The sequence below is a fragment of the Protopterus annectens genome, chromosome 13.part0, assembly GCF_019279795.1.
Source record: "Protopterus annectens isolate FY-2018-M chromosome 13.part0, PAN1.0, whole genome shotgun sequence".
NCBI classification, from domain to species: Eukaryota; Metazoa; Chordata; order Ceratodontiformes; family Protopteridae; genus Protopterus; species Protopterus annectens.
In genome coordinates, this window is record NC_056747.1 from 363,366,585 (window position 1) to 363,384,719 (window position 18,135).

The 18,135-nt window shown below is 39.6% G+C and overlaps 1 protein-coding gene across 3 annotated transcripts in view; it reads right to left on the bottom strand.

The window, feature by feature from the left end:
* The window catches only part of REXO1 (RNA exonuclease 1 homolog), a 1,211,359-nt gene that overhangs the window by 321,766 nt on the left and 871,458 nt on the right, over window positions 1–18,135 (bottom strand). For all 3 annotated transcript variants that reach the window (XM_044053970.1, XM_044053969.1, XM_044053971.1), the window contains exon 11: window positions 9,726–9,799. In XM_044053970.1, coding sequence (XP_043909905.1) covers window positions 9,726–9,799 — 74 coding nt within the window. The remainder of the gene's footprint in view (window positions 1–9,725; window positions 9,800–18,135) is intronic.

Consider the following 18,135-nt stretch of genomic DNA (forward strand, 5'->3'; position numbering starts at 1 on the left):
CCGCAGTGTATGTATGTATGTGTGTATATATATATATATATATATATATATATATATATATATATATATATATGTATATATATATATATATATATATATAAAACATAAACAGTTTCCCACTAAGCTATCCCACAGATACACATCTTTGATGTATGCACAAACATACTGACCATCACAGTCAGTCAACAGTACAGAGAATCTATTGCAACAAGTAGATGTAGGTGTGTATGAGTATATATAAGAGTCAGTGTATGTGCTATGCATTGCCTTTTTGCCAAGGCCAGGGCATACTGGGCATGCCTCCTTCTGCCTACTGGGGCAGGCTCAGGTTGTTCCTCCCCAGAGTCACACTGTGCCTGTGCAGGCCTTGGCAATGGTGGGGGGCTGTTTGGCCCTGTCCCATGCTGTTCCTGCTGCAGTTGTTTCCGCAGGATCATACTGTGTAGCATGGCACATACCATAACAATTTGGGTACATGTAGTTGGTGAGTACTGCAAGGCTCCACCAGATGTGTCCAGGCACTGGAACCATGACTTGAGCATCCCAAACACACGCTCAATTATGTTTCTTGTTTGTGCGTGTGCCTCATTATGGAGTTCTTGTTCAGGTGTGTGTGCACTTCTGATGGATGTCATCAGCCACGGCTCCAGTGCGTATCCAGCATCCCCCAGTAGGTGACCATCAGGGATGGCCCCATTGGCAAATCTCTGGTACAGCTGCATTAGATACCAGATTTGGGAATCGTGATAGCTTCCAGGGCAGCCAGCACACACATTCATTATTATGCCCTGGGCATCGCACATGACCTGGCAGTTGATGCAGGGGAAGCCCTTGCGGTTGATGTAGAACCTAACCCGCTCACCGGGTGGTGCTTTGATGTGTTATGTGCGTACAGTCTATTGCACTCACTACCTCAGGGTATTCTGGTTATTTGGTGGAAAAGACGCATATTGCTGGCCAATGCCTCACGGGAATTAGGGAAATACACATGGTCACTGACATGTGCTACATGGCATCCAGGGACTGGTGGAGTACCCTGGATGCTGATGCCTGTGAAATCTCCATCATATTACCAGTTGGTCTTTGGATGGTACCTGTAGCTAGTATTCTTAGGCCAACACATACCTTGGTATCCACTGGGATGGGTTCCCCTCTCTTGGTTGTGTGTGTGAGGCATGGCCAGCACAGCTCAACAATTTGCTGTAGGAAATCTCTGTCCACCCTACAGCGCTCCACTATCTCCAGCTCATGCAGCCCCTGGTAGGCTACCCTGGGTCTGTGCACTCTTCTCCGTCTCCTCACTGAGGGTTGCTCAGCAGCATTCACAACATCACCACCCTCAGCACCTTGCACATGTTGGTTTATGATAGCAAGAGCAGCCCCTAACATTTTGTCTGACTTAAGCTTTTTAAGCTTTCCCTCTTTGTATACTGCAGTGTTGCATAGTTCTTGAGAAAAAACAGGGGGAATGGTGTTTGCAGAGTTTAAAGTGCTGGGCTGGGCTAGTCTGCTACCTGTGTAATTGGCCGATTCTGATATACTTCACCTGGCAGCTCTGCTAGTTCTCCTTGGTTAACTTCCTACTACTTATTTTCCTTCCTTTTGCCTTTCTGTTTCCGCCCAGGGGGAAGCGCGCATGCTGTGTGCATGTTTGCAAGGAGTTTCCTATCTTTCAACAGTGTGCACCTTGGGTTTCAGGTTTTCAAATAGGACAACTGTAGGCACGCCTCTTGCAATCCTGAGCAACTCAGGGCAAACACAAGCCACTGTGTTCCAATTAGCTTACAGCCTGTCTGACACCCCCCTCATGATGTCACCTAGATTCTACTCTTCTACTCACCTACTCCTACTCTTTACACTCTTGGGACATGCCTCACATGCTTGGGAAAATTGGGAGTCACTATCCTTATCCTCATTTGCATAGGATTGCCTAGTAAGGCATGGTTACATCTCTCACACTGAGCTTCCCCCCCTTAGCAACCACTACTCAGTGGCCATGTTGTCTTCAGCCTGCCATTCACCTGCATGGCAGAATAAGCTTTTTAGTGAAAATGCCTATTTTTGGCTTTTTTTTAAAATTATTTTCTTGTTTTTATAAGTGCCGCACGTTTGCGCCGTGCTGCGCTATGCTTAAACATCGGGGGGGTTAAATTGTTATATTTTTAAACATTTTATAATGTCAATGGCCTTATATTTATATTTGGCCATTAGCATGCTTCCTCAACTGTATGCATCCTTTATTTGGAGCTGTCATAGCTCCGTTTAGCTATTTGCAGAAATGTACTCCATTACCAACGGAGTACATTTCTGCAGCTAACACTAATCTTCCATGGACAGGTTAGTGTTTCCTGGATTGCAAATTTACCTCATTTGCATGGCTTTCACCAGCAAATGAGGTAATTTGCATACCATGATGCTGTCCGTGCAAGAGTAGCTTTAGCAGCTCTCGTGCACGCCCCCTGCTGGCTGTACCTGGATCGCACGGCAAACATATTGCCGGCATGAGCTCCTACACTCTTCTTGCACTCCATGCAAGCTTTCGTAAATCCGGGGGACTGGGTTTACTGTGACTTATAAGATTTGTTTTAAGACCTAGAACCTAAATATTACTACCACTATAAAAAGAGTTTGTGCTAAAGAGCTTGCCATTTATACTTCTTTCATAACTCCTATGGCTCCAGAAATATGAACATTTGTTTGAAACATGAGAACATAATTTGATTGTCAAAAGGCTTAGGTTCCACCCATTGGAAGTTATAGAGCTCTTGCAGATCCATGCAGCCCTAATGGTGGCAAATGAGATCCGAAGTGGCTCATTCAACAGTGATTATGGGTAAGGGGAGAAGCCTGAACATCAGATCCAAACGCTTGAGAGTGGCTGAGGTCAGACCCAAAACCAAATGTTGAGGAACAGGTGGAAAATACATCAGATCATTCTTTACATAGAGGAGTTCCAAAATTCTATGGGTAGCTCCTCCAGAAACAACCTTCCAAGAAACAACCGAAACAAGGACCCAGCTCTGTGGTACAGATGTATAATGCCCTGTGCACAATTCAGATGACCAACAACTAATTAGTGTGTCAGGTTCTGCAGAAGCTGGGAGGGATGGGTTGGAGTCCAAGGTCAATGCCAGCCTGCCCGCCCTGGCAGAAGACAGGAGTTCAGATCACAGACATTTTAGCACTGACTTGAGAGAAAGATGCATATCAAGCATCAGATGGGATGGAATGTGCACTTGGCTCTTCAAAGCCACAGCTGCATAGTGACTTTCATGAAGCATATGGGAGCTGTGCAAGCCCACAGAGAAAGACATTGAAGTCCCTCATATCTGGATGTATATATGTCAGTCATCAAGAGGGGTGGTTAGGATTAAAAAAAAGTCAATGCTTTAGATATTAAAACATTTCCAAGTTTGTCTATTCATTTTTTTATTTATATCATTTTTTTTTCTTTGGCTGAAGTTTACTTAAGAAAAATCCTGAAGGTTGCCTGAACAATGGTCTCCAGTGATCAGCTCTCACCCCACAGGGTAATAAATATGTCAAATGATTGCAGAGGGCTGATGGATGGTAGTCAGTGAGGGATAAAACAAGATTTAAAAAAATGAAGGAAAAAGAAAGAAAGAAAAGACAAAGCACAGAAGTAAACCATAAAGGGATGGTAACTCAGTAAGAGGAAGCTAGAGGTTCTCCCTCGTAACCTTCAAAATCCCAAGGAGGAAGTTTGGACTGGAACCTTTGAGTGGAAGACTGCCTACAAGAGATGTTTTACTAACTCATTATTCTGTACGGTACAGACTGCCAGGCTATAGTCCAATAGTTCAAAAAATATATATAAATGATAACGTTGGCTTGAACTAGTCCAAATAGTCTATAGAGATGTGAGGAATGGAGAGAGATCATGTCCCCAAAACTAAATGGGGAATACTGCCACCATGTCTTTAGGACACATGAATAAAAAAACAGTCTGATCTGCAGTCAATATCTCTGATACACTTTCCATAATGCCAACAGGCAGAAGTGGAACTAAAAGAGGAGATAATCCTGGAGATAAAAACTGGTTTCTTGGACCACAGAAGAAGTTAACACAGAATAACCATGATAAAAGATGCTCACAAAATGGGAAAACTATACTAACACCATGGCCAGATTGTAACAGAAAAGACCTAATGGACCTTCCTCATAAAATGCAACAGTAATGTAAAGAGAAATGTAAATGAACAGCCCCTTCTACTGAAGGAAAAACATATCCGCTGCTCACTATCCTCTGTTTTGATTGTGAAAGCAGAACTGAAGGAGAAACTATGCTCCCCCATCCCACGGAGAGTTCTAGTGACAAAAGACACCAGCAGTTGAAGATAGCTTTAGTACATTCTGGGTGAATTCTGATATCCATGGTCAGGGTCTTGATATTGACTTAGATTCTCCTTCAATGTGAACCAGTGCTACAGACATGTATCAGGCCAGAATATGCTGTCTGATAAATTGCTCCCTTACACGTGCAACTCGCTCTGTCACGTTTGCTCAGGTACCATAGTAATATGTTTTGCAGTCTGAAAAGAAAATGTTCTGGATGCAGACAGAGTCGTACAGCCTGAGGTGAATAAACAATCACTAGCCACCCCAAAGAAGCTCCAATGCAACCTTTCTCCATAAGGATCCAAAGGCTCCAAACTCTGTGTTCTCCTACATTAGCTAGAGTTCTTCACAAAGCCAAACGCATATCCATCACCTGCAAAGAGACAACCCGTCAATATAACAGGGAGTGATGACTGCAACAAATGGCAGACAGCTCCAAGGACCAACAAAACAGAAAAAGAGGACTGTATAAAAGCACTTTGCCACAAGCTCAGTAGAAACTGAGGAGCAACTGTGGCTGAAGGATTGTACTGCCAGGATATCCACTCCACCAGAGAGACTGGTTCTAAGTAACAGCCCCCTGGCATACAGGCCACGAAGCACTAGATGATTTTAATAGTCCTTATGAAAGGATGGACAACACAGAGACCACAAGAGTGTTATCTTAGATGCTTTATGACTTGAGCCAAAGCTGGACAAAGGTTAAGAAATGATCTTCTACATAAACTTGAGTACCTTCTGTGCAAGTCTCATCTACTCACTGTCACCTGCCTGTTGAAACACCTGTATATAATTCAAGTAAAACACACTAAACACAAACAATTACGGACTCCTCTTGCATTCACTAAAGTTTGGATGACCCAGATCTTCCTTTCTCTTTTACAAACACACACACACACTGTATATATATATATATATATATATATATATATATATATATATATATATATATATATATAAAATTTGCATAAATATATATAAAAACTCAGAAACAAAATACCAAGACCACCACAGGCATAAACATAAACACAATACTTTAATAAAGCAATAAAACGTAAATATAAGACAAGCACTTTTGGGTAAAAACCCTTTTTCAATTCTAAAACTTCTAAGATTCCATGATTTCTGAAAAAAAGTGATCTTTCAGCCAATCACATAAACATGTAAATGAATAATATCATTCATTGAACTGTTACTGGCTGAACTAAAAGGTCTCCATCCAATCATAGTGTTTTCTTTTTACATATTATTCTGCCTCCATTGGTCAAGAAAGAGATGTCAAGCAACCAATGAACAGCACAAACACACACTCCTATGTCTAGTGTTTTGATGCATGTAGTGATTTGAATTTTCAGTTCGAGCTTGGCAGCTATGTATAGTGAGCATGTTAAAGATTTATACTTTAAGAACATTATCTGGTTCATGGCTAGTGCATCTCTATCTGAAACACAGATCCTTTTTGTACCTGCCTATCTGGTTTTGATTTTTTCTGCTAACAATGGTGGTTTGACGTGAACATACAAGGGGAGTGGATTAGACTGATTTTTGTTTTGCTGAGGATCTGATTTGCAACCAATAGATGGGCAGTTCCTGCTTATTATGTAATGAGTATGCCTTGGTTTTTAGAATGTATCGTGTTTTTGTACAGTGCCATTGACTGGAGAGTGTGTCTGTGCTGTTCATTGGTTGCTTGACATCTCTTTCTTGACCAACGGAGGCAGAATAGTAAGTTAAAATGCAAACATTATGAATGGATGGAGACCTTTTAGTTCAACCAATAATGTTTTAATGAATGATACTATTCATTTACATTTTTATGTGATTGGCTGAAAGATACTTTTAAGAAATCATGGAATCTTAGAATTTTTAAACATAAAAAAGGGTTTTTACCCAAAAGCACTTGTCTTATATTTACGTTTTATTACTTTATTAAACTATTTTGTTTATGTTTATTGCTGTGGTGGTCTTGGTACTTGGTTTCTGCATTTTGTCATACATGTTTCTGTACCTACCTTTAGTAATATATATATATATATATATATGTTGCTGTTGTCTTTTGGCTTCCCAGTTAGGGGTCACACCACAGCAGAACTCCGGTCCGCTAATGATTGGCAGTACACTTTGACAAACACAGAGGTGCCAGCTCGATGTTCAACCTTCAACTAAGGCACGCCCATTTACGCACGTCTTTCGAATGCCCACCTAACCGCGGGGAGGACATGAAGACTCCACACAGAAGGCACTCCCCGCACTCCATATATACATATGTATATATATACTGAAACAAATTGCTAGCCTGCTGTGATGGCAAAGGTTGTTTGCTTAACTTTTTCTTTTTCTGGCTGAAGAAAGACAGACTGTGGGACCACCAGACTGCTCCATGATCAAGCCGAAAATGGTGGCTCTTTTCTGGGAAAAGCAAGCAGCAAATTAAAAGTCTTTTTTTTTTTTTCAAAAACAAACTTAGCAAAAATCACTTTAAAAACTCTGCCATCTCCACAAAGTAAAATAAACACAATTTATCCACAGGAAAATTGGTTTACAGGTGCTTTAAACAACTTTTAAAACTGACAGGAAAAAAAAGAGAGCACCTTTTTAAAAGTACAGATCAGTCTTGCGACAGTCCATTAAAACAGAAACTCCTAGCTTTAAAAACTTTCCAGAAGAGGAAAGTATTAATAATAAACAAAAAAATAAATAAAGGAAGTTGTTTTTTCCGCAAAGGAACAGCCAAGCAAACCGAAAGATGTAAGATCCTGGAAAGTTTCAGAGGAGCATACTCTGTGGCCGCAGTAAAGCTCTGAATTGCTTGCTGTACAAACTTGTACTTTAATCAGCTTGGCTCAAGCAGCCAGACAGTCTGGACATGTGGAAAGTGCCCTGAAGTTCTGTTAGCTGGCAGGCTGTTACATCCTTGGCAGGACATAACCTATATAGCTTAGAATAATCCATACATTAATTTTCTGATAATGTGTTTATTCTTTACAAGGTATCTGGGCAGCCACAAACTACCCAGCAACCAAAGAGTGAAAGGCTTTGGAGTTCGTACTGGACACAGACACACGCGCACACGCGCACACACACACACACACACACACACACACACACACACACACACACACACACACACACAAAGTACTATTACATCACTACATTAAACAGATCCTCATACAAATTCCATCTAGTACACAGACTGCTGAAGTGAAGCCAAAGCTAACGGCCTTATGCCTTCTGTCCTGTGGCCACTTTTACTCATCTGCCCCATGTCAGTTATATACTATTCTTTAATGACCCACTGTGGGTATTTTCTTGATACAACTACAAGAAGGTGATCTAGACAGTGGAAACACGCCCTCCTCAGCTAAAACAAACAAATAAGACTTCTCGTGAAGTCCTCCAAAGCCAATTACGAATTCAAATTAGCTTCCTCAACTAAGGACGACCATAAGGCGCTCCTTAGTTATGTGCATAACCTAAAAGGAAAGGCCCAGCTTTATGCTGAACTGGTAGTTGATACCACATACATCGAGGCTGTGGACATTGCTAACCTGTTAGCCAACAGGTTCGGTGTAAACCTCACTCCCCTGTCCCCACCACACTTACCCCAAGACATATCTACCACTTGTCCTCCACCTTACATCTCTAAAGAGCAGGTCATGAATACCCTCTCTAAGGTCAAAATCACAGCATTCATGAGACCTGATAACATCCCAGGTTGCATTCTACATGGGCTCAAACAAGAATTAACAACATCACTGGGTACCCTCTTCATAGTCTAAGCACTGGCTTCATCTCAGCTGAATGAAAAAAGGCCACAGTTATCCACTTGCACAAAGGTGGTGTCTCCACTGACCCCAGCAACTACAAACCTATTACCCTGACTAGCCTTATCTGCAAGGCCATGGGGGGAATCATGGACCTTATCAGCAAATATACTGGCAATTTCAAAACACTTGACCCTACTCAATTTGGATTTATCAAAGGGAGATCATGCCTGTTCTTCGGGACAGTCACAAAGGCCCTTGATGAGAAAAAATCTGTGCATACAGCCTACTTAGACTTAGCCATGGCTTTTGACATTATCCCCCACTCAGGCATAATTGACAAACTCACCCAGCTAGGTATCAAGCCGTACATCATTAGATGGGTCACTAACTGGCTCACTGACAGAACCCATATAGTCAAAATAGGGGAATCCACCTCCAACAGCAGACCTGTAACCAGTGGTGTTCCACATGGATCAGTCCTGGGACCTCTACTGTTTGGAATCTATTTCTCCAAAGTACAAGCTAAAAACTGAAGGATTGTGGCTGATAAAAGTTTGATGATGACTGCAAACTGGGAATTGTCATAGAATCTCCAGTGCCAACATCTTACAAGAGGATCTTATACAACTAATGATTGGTGCCAAATTCATGGCCTTAAAGTCAATGCAAAAAAAATGTATTATATTCCCTTTCAGTAAGAGCGATGTTCCTGCTAACTTCCACATTCAACACCACCACCCTAAGTATGCGCTCAGTGGTGAGAGACCTGGCCACACAGGTTGACAGCAACCATACCCTTGATCATCATGTCTCCACAGTGGTAAGAAGAGCATTTTATATTGCTCATCTCATAAGCAAGGGCATTGCCTCCAGAAAAAAAGAAGTTTTAACCTCCCTGTACCCTTCCCTCATCAGGCCAATAATTATGTATAATGCCCCTTTTGTTATGTACCTTTCTAAGCACCTGCAGCAATTGCAGAGACCACAAAGGTTTCTTACAAGGAAAATTCGTCTTCAGCATCTGTCCTATTAGGATCGTCTGAAATCACTGTCACTTTATTCTGTTTCATACAGACTACTCAGAGGCACTCTCTGTCTTGCAAATTAAGCAATTGTTGACCCTACTTATTGGAAATGCTGAATATCCGCAAGTCAAATGGTACACTAGTTACTCACACTAAAGGCCTTAACCTGCTATGTGACATTAATAGAACTTGCTGGATGGACAGATTTGTCTTCCAGGGGTTACCACACCTTTGGAACAGATTCCCACTTCATGTCAAACAGAGCATCTCATTGGCCCTCTTCAAATGCAATCTGAACGATTGGATGGGAAACCATAAATTTACCACAGGGGTTCCAACTATGTCCCTCTTGGACAAGGGTGATAGGTGCCGATTATTGAAATAAGGGTAAAACTTGACTAGGCTTATAAGGTCACTAGGGTCATTAGTCTAGTAACCTCCTATGATCTTACGAATAACTGTAACAAACTGATGACTGTGGCGATGTGCAGCCATGGCATTATGCGCTGCTATCCAAAGTGCATCACATATTAATGCTTAAACCCAGAATTCAGCCTTTCCAGTCCACACTCACCTTAGCAAGCTGGCAACCTTGTGATCCAACAGGAGCTGAGCAGCAACTATACTGAGTTTCCCATCCTCCAGGAACTTGAAAAACAAGAAAGGAACACAATTAATTAATGCAAAGCACTAACAGTTTGTTATAAAAAGTTGTCTATGAACCTACACTGGAAATAGTGTAAAAAAAAAAATCTTTGTTATACTAAAACATCTGACATGCAAATCAAGCTTATTATGCAATTTTCTTTAGCAAAAACAATTGGTTCCTAATGTAATTCCGAGAACAGTAAGTGCGAGTTATGGAATTATGAAAAAAAGAACAGTCCAAAAAAATACAGGAGATAGCGAATATTGAAATTTGCTGTTCTCCTTTAAAGCTGACTTTTGCACAGCAGGGCAAGCCTCTATACAATCCTTCACATCCCCAAACGTATACAGACCCAACTCCAACGCCATCATATACTGCTTTTTGGTCAATCATTTTCACTATTCAGGGATGTGCACTTGGAATCTCAAATGGTTACTCAAAATAACATAGCTTGAATTTCCTGCCATTTGAATTTTTTCAATCTTTTATTATGATCTGGCTTAGAATTGTTAGGTTAATAGTATACCTTCCATGAAGGTAGAGCCACGTAGTCACCAATCCTTATCTGAGAATAAATTCCCCTTACTGCAAACCACAAGGTTTAAAATAATTGAACAGCTGCTGCAGTTTTAAACAATTCTAATGACTTATCTCAGGTGGAAACGCAATGAAGCACAGTCTGATTCATCATTCAACTGTGTTACATAGTAAGATGCTGGTAAAACTGTACAGTTATGTAAAGTACTCATCTTAACAACAGGTGAAATGTGCTTTGTCTTCACGATCTGGATTAGGTAACAAGCTGCACCTGTTCAATCTATTACTCTGCAGTGTAATGGGAGCATGCACTGTACGTAGGAACTATCCCCCTTCATTACAATTAAACACATTTTTTGAAGAAATGCAAAATATAATTCCCTAAACTCTTGTTTCACGACAAAAAGTCTTTCTCAAAAATTAACTTGAATAATGTAAATCATTACCAATTTCCCAGCAAAGAGGTACACACACAGAAGCTTATTTTTGTTTGCTACCTAGCTGAATGGCCTGACCCCAAGGACCCATTTCAGCCCCCACCTAGGCAAAGGTCAATAACTCAATAATACTATATAACAATATTACAGATGCATGTAATGCTTGTAGAGAATAACTGCAGATGCATACATACAGCTGAATGATCAGGAATGTGGATCAAATCATCCAAAATAATAAGCTGAGAGAGGCTACATTAAAAAAGCCTGCTAAACAAATGACACCTGGTGGAGGCAAATCTCCCAACATGCATCAGGAAAACCAACACATCTGCAATCATCACACTGTGTCTTTTATAAGAAGGGGTTATCCACCAGAGTTCCTGGCTGAGACTAAGAATGAAGTTGTGAGAAAAAGGCAAAATGGGGTATTTTTACCATTACAGGACACTGATTATATGATCTCGATGGCCAGTAACAGAGAGAAATTGTAATACAGGTTATATTTTTACTTAGAGTTTGGATAGCGTAAGCATCAGAAATGTTACTGAAAAGAATTGGTGTATTATTGCTAGTGATGTGGATGTGTACAGTAAGGTGACAGAAAAAGTGGGTGTAAAACCAACATTTGTTTTTAGAAAGCGAGTATCCTTCCTTCAAACAAAGACTGGAAGGGAAGCACTCTCAAAATGTTAATAGGATACAAATGAATGCTACTAAGAGATGTGAAACATGTTTGCAATGTTCTAGCATATTGTGTAATGATCATTTTATTGTGAGAAACACCACATATTATATAAATGGGAGATTCAACTGTGAGACGAAGAACGTAGTCTATATTGCTGTGTGCAGCCTTTGTTCAAGTTTTTAAACAGTCAAAATGAAGAGAAGGTTGCATGATGGTACGCACAAGCATTCTTTTGATATTAAGAACTGTAAGTCAAGTAATGCTTTATAGACACATTCACATGAATTCTTCCCATAGTTTTAAATTCATGGTAGTGGAAAAGTTGGTGAAGGATGCACAAGGGAGCATGGTTGATGAGCATTTAGACTTAGCATGGTTGATGGGCATTTAGACTTGGCGGAATTAAAGTGGCAGATTATTCTAAATGCAACTCACCACCCAGGGCTAAATGACACTTTGTCCCTGCTCCCTGTGCTTAAATTGAAATGATTACATGTTAAATAAATTTTAAATAAGTTTTATTGGTTGAAAAGGGTATGTGATTTGTTAACTGTTGAACAGGAAGGTATTTAAATGTGTTGTGCTTTTTATCAAATGAGTTCTGATGAAGTTCCAATGTGAATGAAAGTGCTAAACTCTGTGGAATATCATACAATAAAAGACTATTCGAACTGTTGGAATATTGGATTATTTGTTACTGGTTGCTGACAAGATTCTCTGCTTGGTTTTGGTCGTTCCTTTAACTGTTGTCGTGGGTTGTGTTCTATTTTTTATGGTTGGTCAATGTTCATTTTATCAGTGTTGGTTTAATGTCTTCTCCCAGGACAAGCAGTTCTTTGGATACTATCAACACTCAGGGAGGTGTGAGTTTGTCAGTGCTTTTGGAATAAGTAAAATCCATCAACAATCAGTTGTCTCATCTTATGGCTGGTAACACAGGTGTAAACGATTCTTTGAAATCAAGCCTGGGGATACTGTTAACACAACAGAGCCAGAGCAATTCAAGAGAACAAGTGTGTTAAATTTTAGCAGTCTGCAATTATTAGATGAATGGAAACTGAATAAACATACTATCGATGGACAAGCGGAGGTGAACATAGATGTTACGGGTGTGGATTCCCATGAGCAAACACCTTGTTTAGCTGAATTGTTACGGTCTTTGGATCAGCAGCTCTTTCAATATAAGAGACTGCAAGCAGAGAATGTATATTTGACTGAATGTATCCGGCTGAAATGTATACCTAAGGGTCTCAGGGTATGGCGGTATCTGAATGGGGTTGAAAATAAGCCTGAGATGTTAACTGAATTGTACGAACTATTCGATAAGACTAGCTGTGAAATTTTAAACATTATGGTCAAATACAACGGCTTTGAAATTGAGACTTTATCTAAATCCACTGATGAGCTTGACAGAAAAATACGTGGTGACCTTTTATTTTCCAACTATGAGACTAATTATAATAATTTGTTTCCAAGGATTGACCAACAATCTAACAGACATTTTCAATACAAAATCAAAAAACTGAATAGAGACTTGGGCCAGTATTCCAATAAAAGGGCGTATCCACAGACGCCTGGTTACCATGATGACAGTAATAGGAACTTGAACAGTGCAGTGAGACAAGTGGCGGTGTCTCAGAATGCAGGAAATGATGACATGTCGTCAGTGGGTTATGGAAACGGCCAGGACGCCACTTTAGAGCATGGTGGGATATGCAGGTCCGAGCGAATCCACAACAAGGAGAAAGAGAGATATGAATGGTCAGGAGGACCAATACAGATGAGAGGGAGTGAAGCCGAAGAAGCAGAAGCAATGTTAACTGCATCTATCGATGACGGAGGCAATTTTGGCTGTGGTCTTGTGCCATATACCATTGTTTTCAACAATGATAGAGACTTTAAACTGTTTAATTATTCCCAGAAGAATTTGACTGTCGAGCATGGGAACATATGGTCAAAGGGACTATCTTTTGTTCCTGTAAAAATAGCGAACATTGTAGAAAGTATAGTCGACTTAAAGTTGTTTTGTCGTAAAATGAATTTAAGTGTAATCATGGCTAACAGTGCTGGGTATAACAATGTTTTGTATAAGCAGAGTATATTAACACCCCCCCCCCCCGCATAGTGTCATCCAGCAGTTTGAGAAAGTTTGCGAGATTGATATACACAATATCTTGTGCAGAAAAAGTGAATACGAATTTGAAAATTTAAATAGAGAAAAACAATTGTTTAAAGATTTGTGAGATGACCATACTATCAGGGTGATGAAACCAGATAAGGGGGTGGTTTGATAGTAATGGATAAAATTGATTTGAGCAGAATGAATCAAACTCCTAATGAACTGCACCACAGATGAAATGACATCAGGAAGGAGGACAATAAGACTAGTTCTCCAGTCTACAAATAATAAGCTCCATTCTTAAATGTGAACCACCCTCATCTTGCAGGGGGTGAAGCCAGTCCCCAAGATTGCAGGGACATGGGCTTCTCTTTCAAACAGCAGAAGCAGAGTGGCAGGGGCATCACAAGGAAACAACCTCTACAGTTGCCTGGCTGAAAGTCTCCCTCAGGTGAGCTCCCTCCTTGTTCAGTAGTCGACTGAAATTTTTTTAGTTTAATCACGTGATTTCAAAGCTTCAGTGCTGCATGCAGCCAAAGACTTAAATATCTAAATAAAGATGTACATTTTACAGATCCACTCTCCAAGATATCAGTGACATGGAATTTGTTTCATTCATGTTGTTATTCCAAAACCCACTGCCTGAGCATTTTCTGCATTAAGGTAACGCACCAAAATCAAAATAAATCATCGCACTTGCAGCCAGGACTTTCCACTCTGACTATCCTGTCAAAAAACACTCTCCAACAAAACATTGTGTGCAGTGGAATCATTTATTACAAAAGTGTAGTAGACAAGAAAATAATAACTCTCTAAAACATAAAACTCTCTAACGCTTAGTATTACAGCATTTCATCCTATAATAAGGACTTCAGAAAATTATATATAATGTAAAATGAGTGGCGAGACACTATATAGAAATTACTGAAGAAGTCCTCATTATAGGAAGAAAACGATGCAATACTAAGTGTTAGAGAGCGTTTCCTGTTTTAGAAAGTTATTGTTATTTTTACTGTCTACTACACTTTTGTAATAAAGGATTCCACCGCACACAGTGTTTGGTTGGCGAGTTGTTTTTTGGCAAGATAGAGCCTTGATCCTGAGTTTGATTTTTTTATTTGATTTTGGTGTGTTGGTCATTTTGGATCGAACTGCTTTAATGTAACTTTCTTTTTGGTTAAGTTGTAACTCGACCTGACTAAACAAGCAGAGTATGGACTGCAGGCTTAAATAAGAGCAATCTGTCCTAATTTTGAGTAAAGAAGCTGTAATGTCTGTATATATGACTTCTTTTGCATAAAATTAGTCACAAGTTATTGCAAACAGATAAAATAAGTATCCCAAAGCACAGCTTTGCAGTATCCATTTAAGAATCTAGATATGTGAAAATAGAAACCAAGTTTAAAAGCAAAATATGTTGTGTATGTAGTACAAGTACAAAGTCTAGACCTCAAATGAAAAGTCATAGTCAGAGAGGTGGGTCATGGATTACTATTACAAAACCTTTTACGACATCAGCAAACAGGGCTTCTGTGAGTAAGACACGGACTCCAGAATAGAACTACACCACCACCACCATTGTACTTCTCTCAGATGCCCACAGAATGCAAACTAAACATTCATCCAAGTCCTGGATTAATACATCAGTATGCTACTCATCCAAGTTGTGAACACTAGGACAAGAAAATACAGTACATCTCTGTAGATACCCTAACAGTAGATGACTGAAGTGTCCTTTGGATTCATAATAAATGTCCTCCTTCCAGCTGTCTCTCTTTGAATAGCCTGCAATATACTGCCACAGTTTTCAGCACCACTGTTCACTATACTACCTACTTGGGGATTCCAGCATTCTCAATTTACATGCACAACGAAACACAGCAACATATGCTTTTGCTGTTAGATGCACTCCTGTGCAAAAGCGTAGCACCCTGCTCTGATGGCAAACACAAGATAAAACCTAACTGTAAAGGCAATGGCTGCCAAATAATCATTTGAGCCAGCATCCATGTTTTCCTGACACTAGGCAAAATATTCATCCAGCACACTGCCATGATGAAAAACACGAAGGAAAGCAGGAAGCCAGGAGTAGGTCCACCACTGTTTTATTAAATCAAATAACCATAAGCGCTTTCGTCAAGTTCATTACAAGACTTCATCAGATAAAAAATGAACTGAAAAGCAAAGTTAAAAAATCCTTCCCATGTCACATGATCCACCCCAGGTTAATTAACTGATTAAAATCAACAGTAAATGTGCAAAAAAAAAAAAAAAAAAAAAAGGAAAGGAAATCACATTATGCAACATCTTAAAACATAAATTTAAAACCTTAAAACCATAAATATGTGTGTGTATATATATATATATATATATATATATATATATATATATATATATATATATATATATATATATCATTATGTGAAGAACCATAATAACCAAATCTAAGTTGTGCCTTCATTTTTAGTACACAAACAATAGATGCTAGTTCATTTAAACCAGGAAAACCCACAGCATTTAAACTTAATATTCAGTAAAGTTCACGATTTTCCAGAAACAACTGCCAAGGTCCACCCCTTTTATTCCATTTGACCTGCTCAATCACAATGAATTTAAAATAATGTTCAGGAAATTCCAGGATGTGCCTATAAAGTGCATTTGTAGTTTTTTTTTACCCGTATGTCATAATTATGTTCATATATCTGTTGCTTAAACATCCGCTTAGTCTTGTCGATATAAAAGGCAGGACATGACTGACACAATGCCCCATAAACTACCCCGGTACTGTTACAGTTGTAATGTCCTTTTATCATAAAGCTGAAACCATTAATTTCAAACAGTTCCTCCACATAAATGAATTTACAAAAATGGTACATACACCTGACTTGAGCATTGTCAACTTCGATTATAGGTCTTTCCACCAACTTTTTAATGTCGAGCCCCCCCTTCTCCACACAATAGAAGGTTTTGTGCTAACTTTGCCTCCAACCTCACCATCCCCAGTATGAATACCCCAGTTCTTTTGTAAGATCTCTTGAATTTTATCTGGAAATAAAGGACAGTCTAAAACTAACATTGTTAGTTACTTCTGTCCCATTTCCTTCCCTGTTGAATGTAGCGTTACTAGTAACAGAACAAATTTCCAACCAATATGGGTGAATAAATACCCAGTTGTCTCTTAACCACTACTACTTTTTTAATTTACTCTACAAAAGCTGCAGGGTAGTCCCTCTTTATAAACATGTCTTCCAAAAGACTACATTCCCCAAGAAAGGAATCAAAATCAGAGACCATCCTTGCAGCTCTGACAAATTGTCCTTTGACCACCGCTTTTTTCTGGGGAGGGGGTGAAAACTGTCAAAATGCAAGAATGCATTTGAGTATGTGGGCTTCCTATAAATGGTGGAAACATATCTCCCAGTGAAAATGCAGAGTTCTATACAAGTCTGGTACAGCACCTTCACAGAATACTTCCTTTTTTCAAGGTATGGCAAGCCCTTACAAGTTCAGGAAGTTATTGGGGGATGCAGGGAGGCTGTGTCCCTCTGAAAAAAAAATAAAATACAGGGAAACAGTGATGTTCAACATTTATTATTTGCTGCTGTCCTACATTTTTTTTCTTTAACTTCAGGACTTGCAGTTATGAGTTTTGAAATTACAACAGGGAGTAAATTGTAATACTCTCCCTGAAAAAGTGATACATAAATGTTAGTCGATAAAATTATTTTAAAGGGACTGCCTAAACAGACAAGTGGCAAAGTGGTGCACTGCTTGGCTCCTCAGCTTTGTTTTTAGCAGGGGTGCCTTCTTTTTCTCTGTTCCGGTTGCCTTTCCTGTGTTATAATGGACATTCATCGGAGGTCTCTGGTTTCCTCCAACATCCTAAAATCATACAGCTATATCAAAATGATGATCCTGAAAACTGTAAACGTGACTCTATTTGCATGCATACTGCAATGGATTGGCATCCCAGGCAGAACTGGTCTGATTATGTCCACAGCTTGTTGGAACAGGCCCCGATTCCTCCTGAACAAGGTACAAAGCAGGCATCATAAAAGAAATGACAGAATGAACATCCTTAAGTGGTAGCTAATCTGGCCTCTTATTAAAGTACTCTAATATCACAACATTAGAAATTACAAACAACACACAAGCTATGAGGTGTAGTGAATTGAAAGACAGATGGCCAACTTCCCTTGCTGTCAAACCAACATGTCTTTCAACAGATGATGATGTTAATATATTGTCAACACATTATTTCAATTTTCTTGTCCAGAATGGAGCTAAATGAATACAATTAATCCTTTCTTCTTCTGCTTTCAGTAATACCTTTGTCATTAAATAGGAAGAAATAAACTACTATGGATCCCCGGATGTTCATCATTTGATCACTGCTGCAGTAGCCTTAGCTACATGGTTTGTACCCTGCACATAATATAACAGCTGGACAGCTTCCTGAGCTGTAGAGCACCTTCCATGAACCCAGGCCATTGACAGCATGAGTAGTCCATAGAAAATCAACAATTTAGCCACCAAGCCCTTCACAGCTTTCCTGCA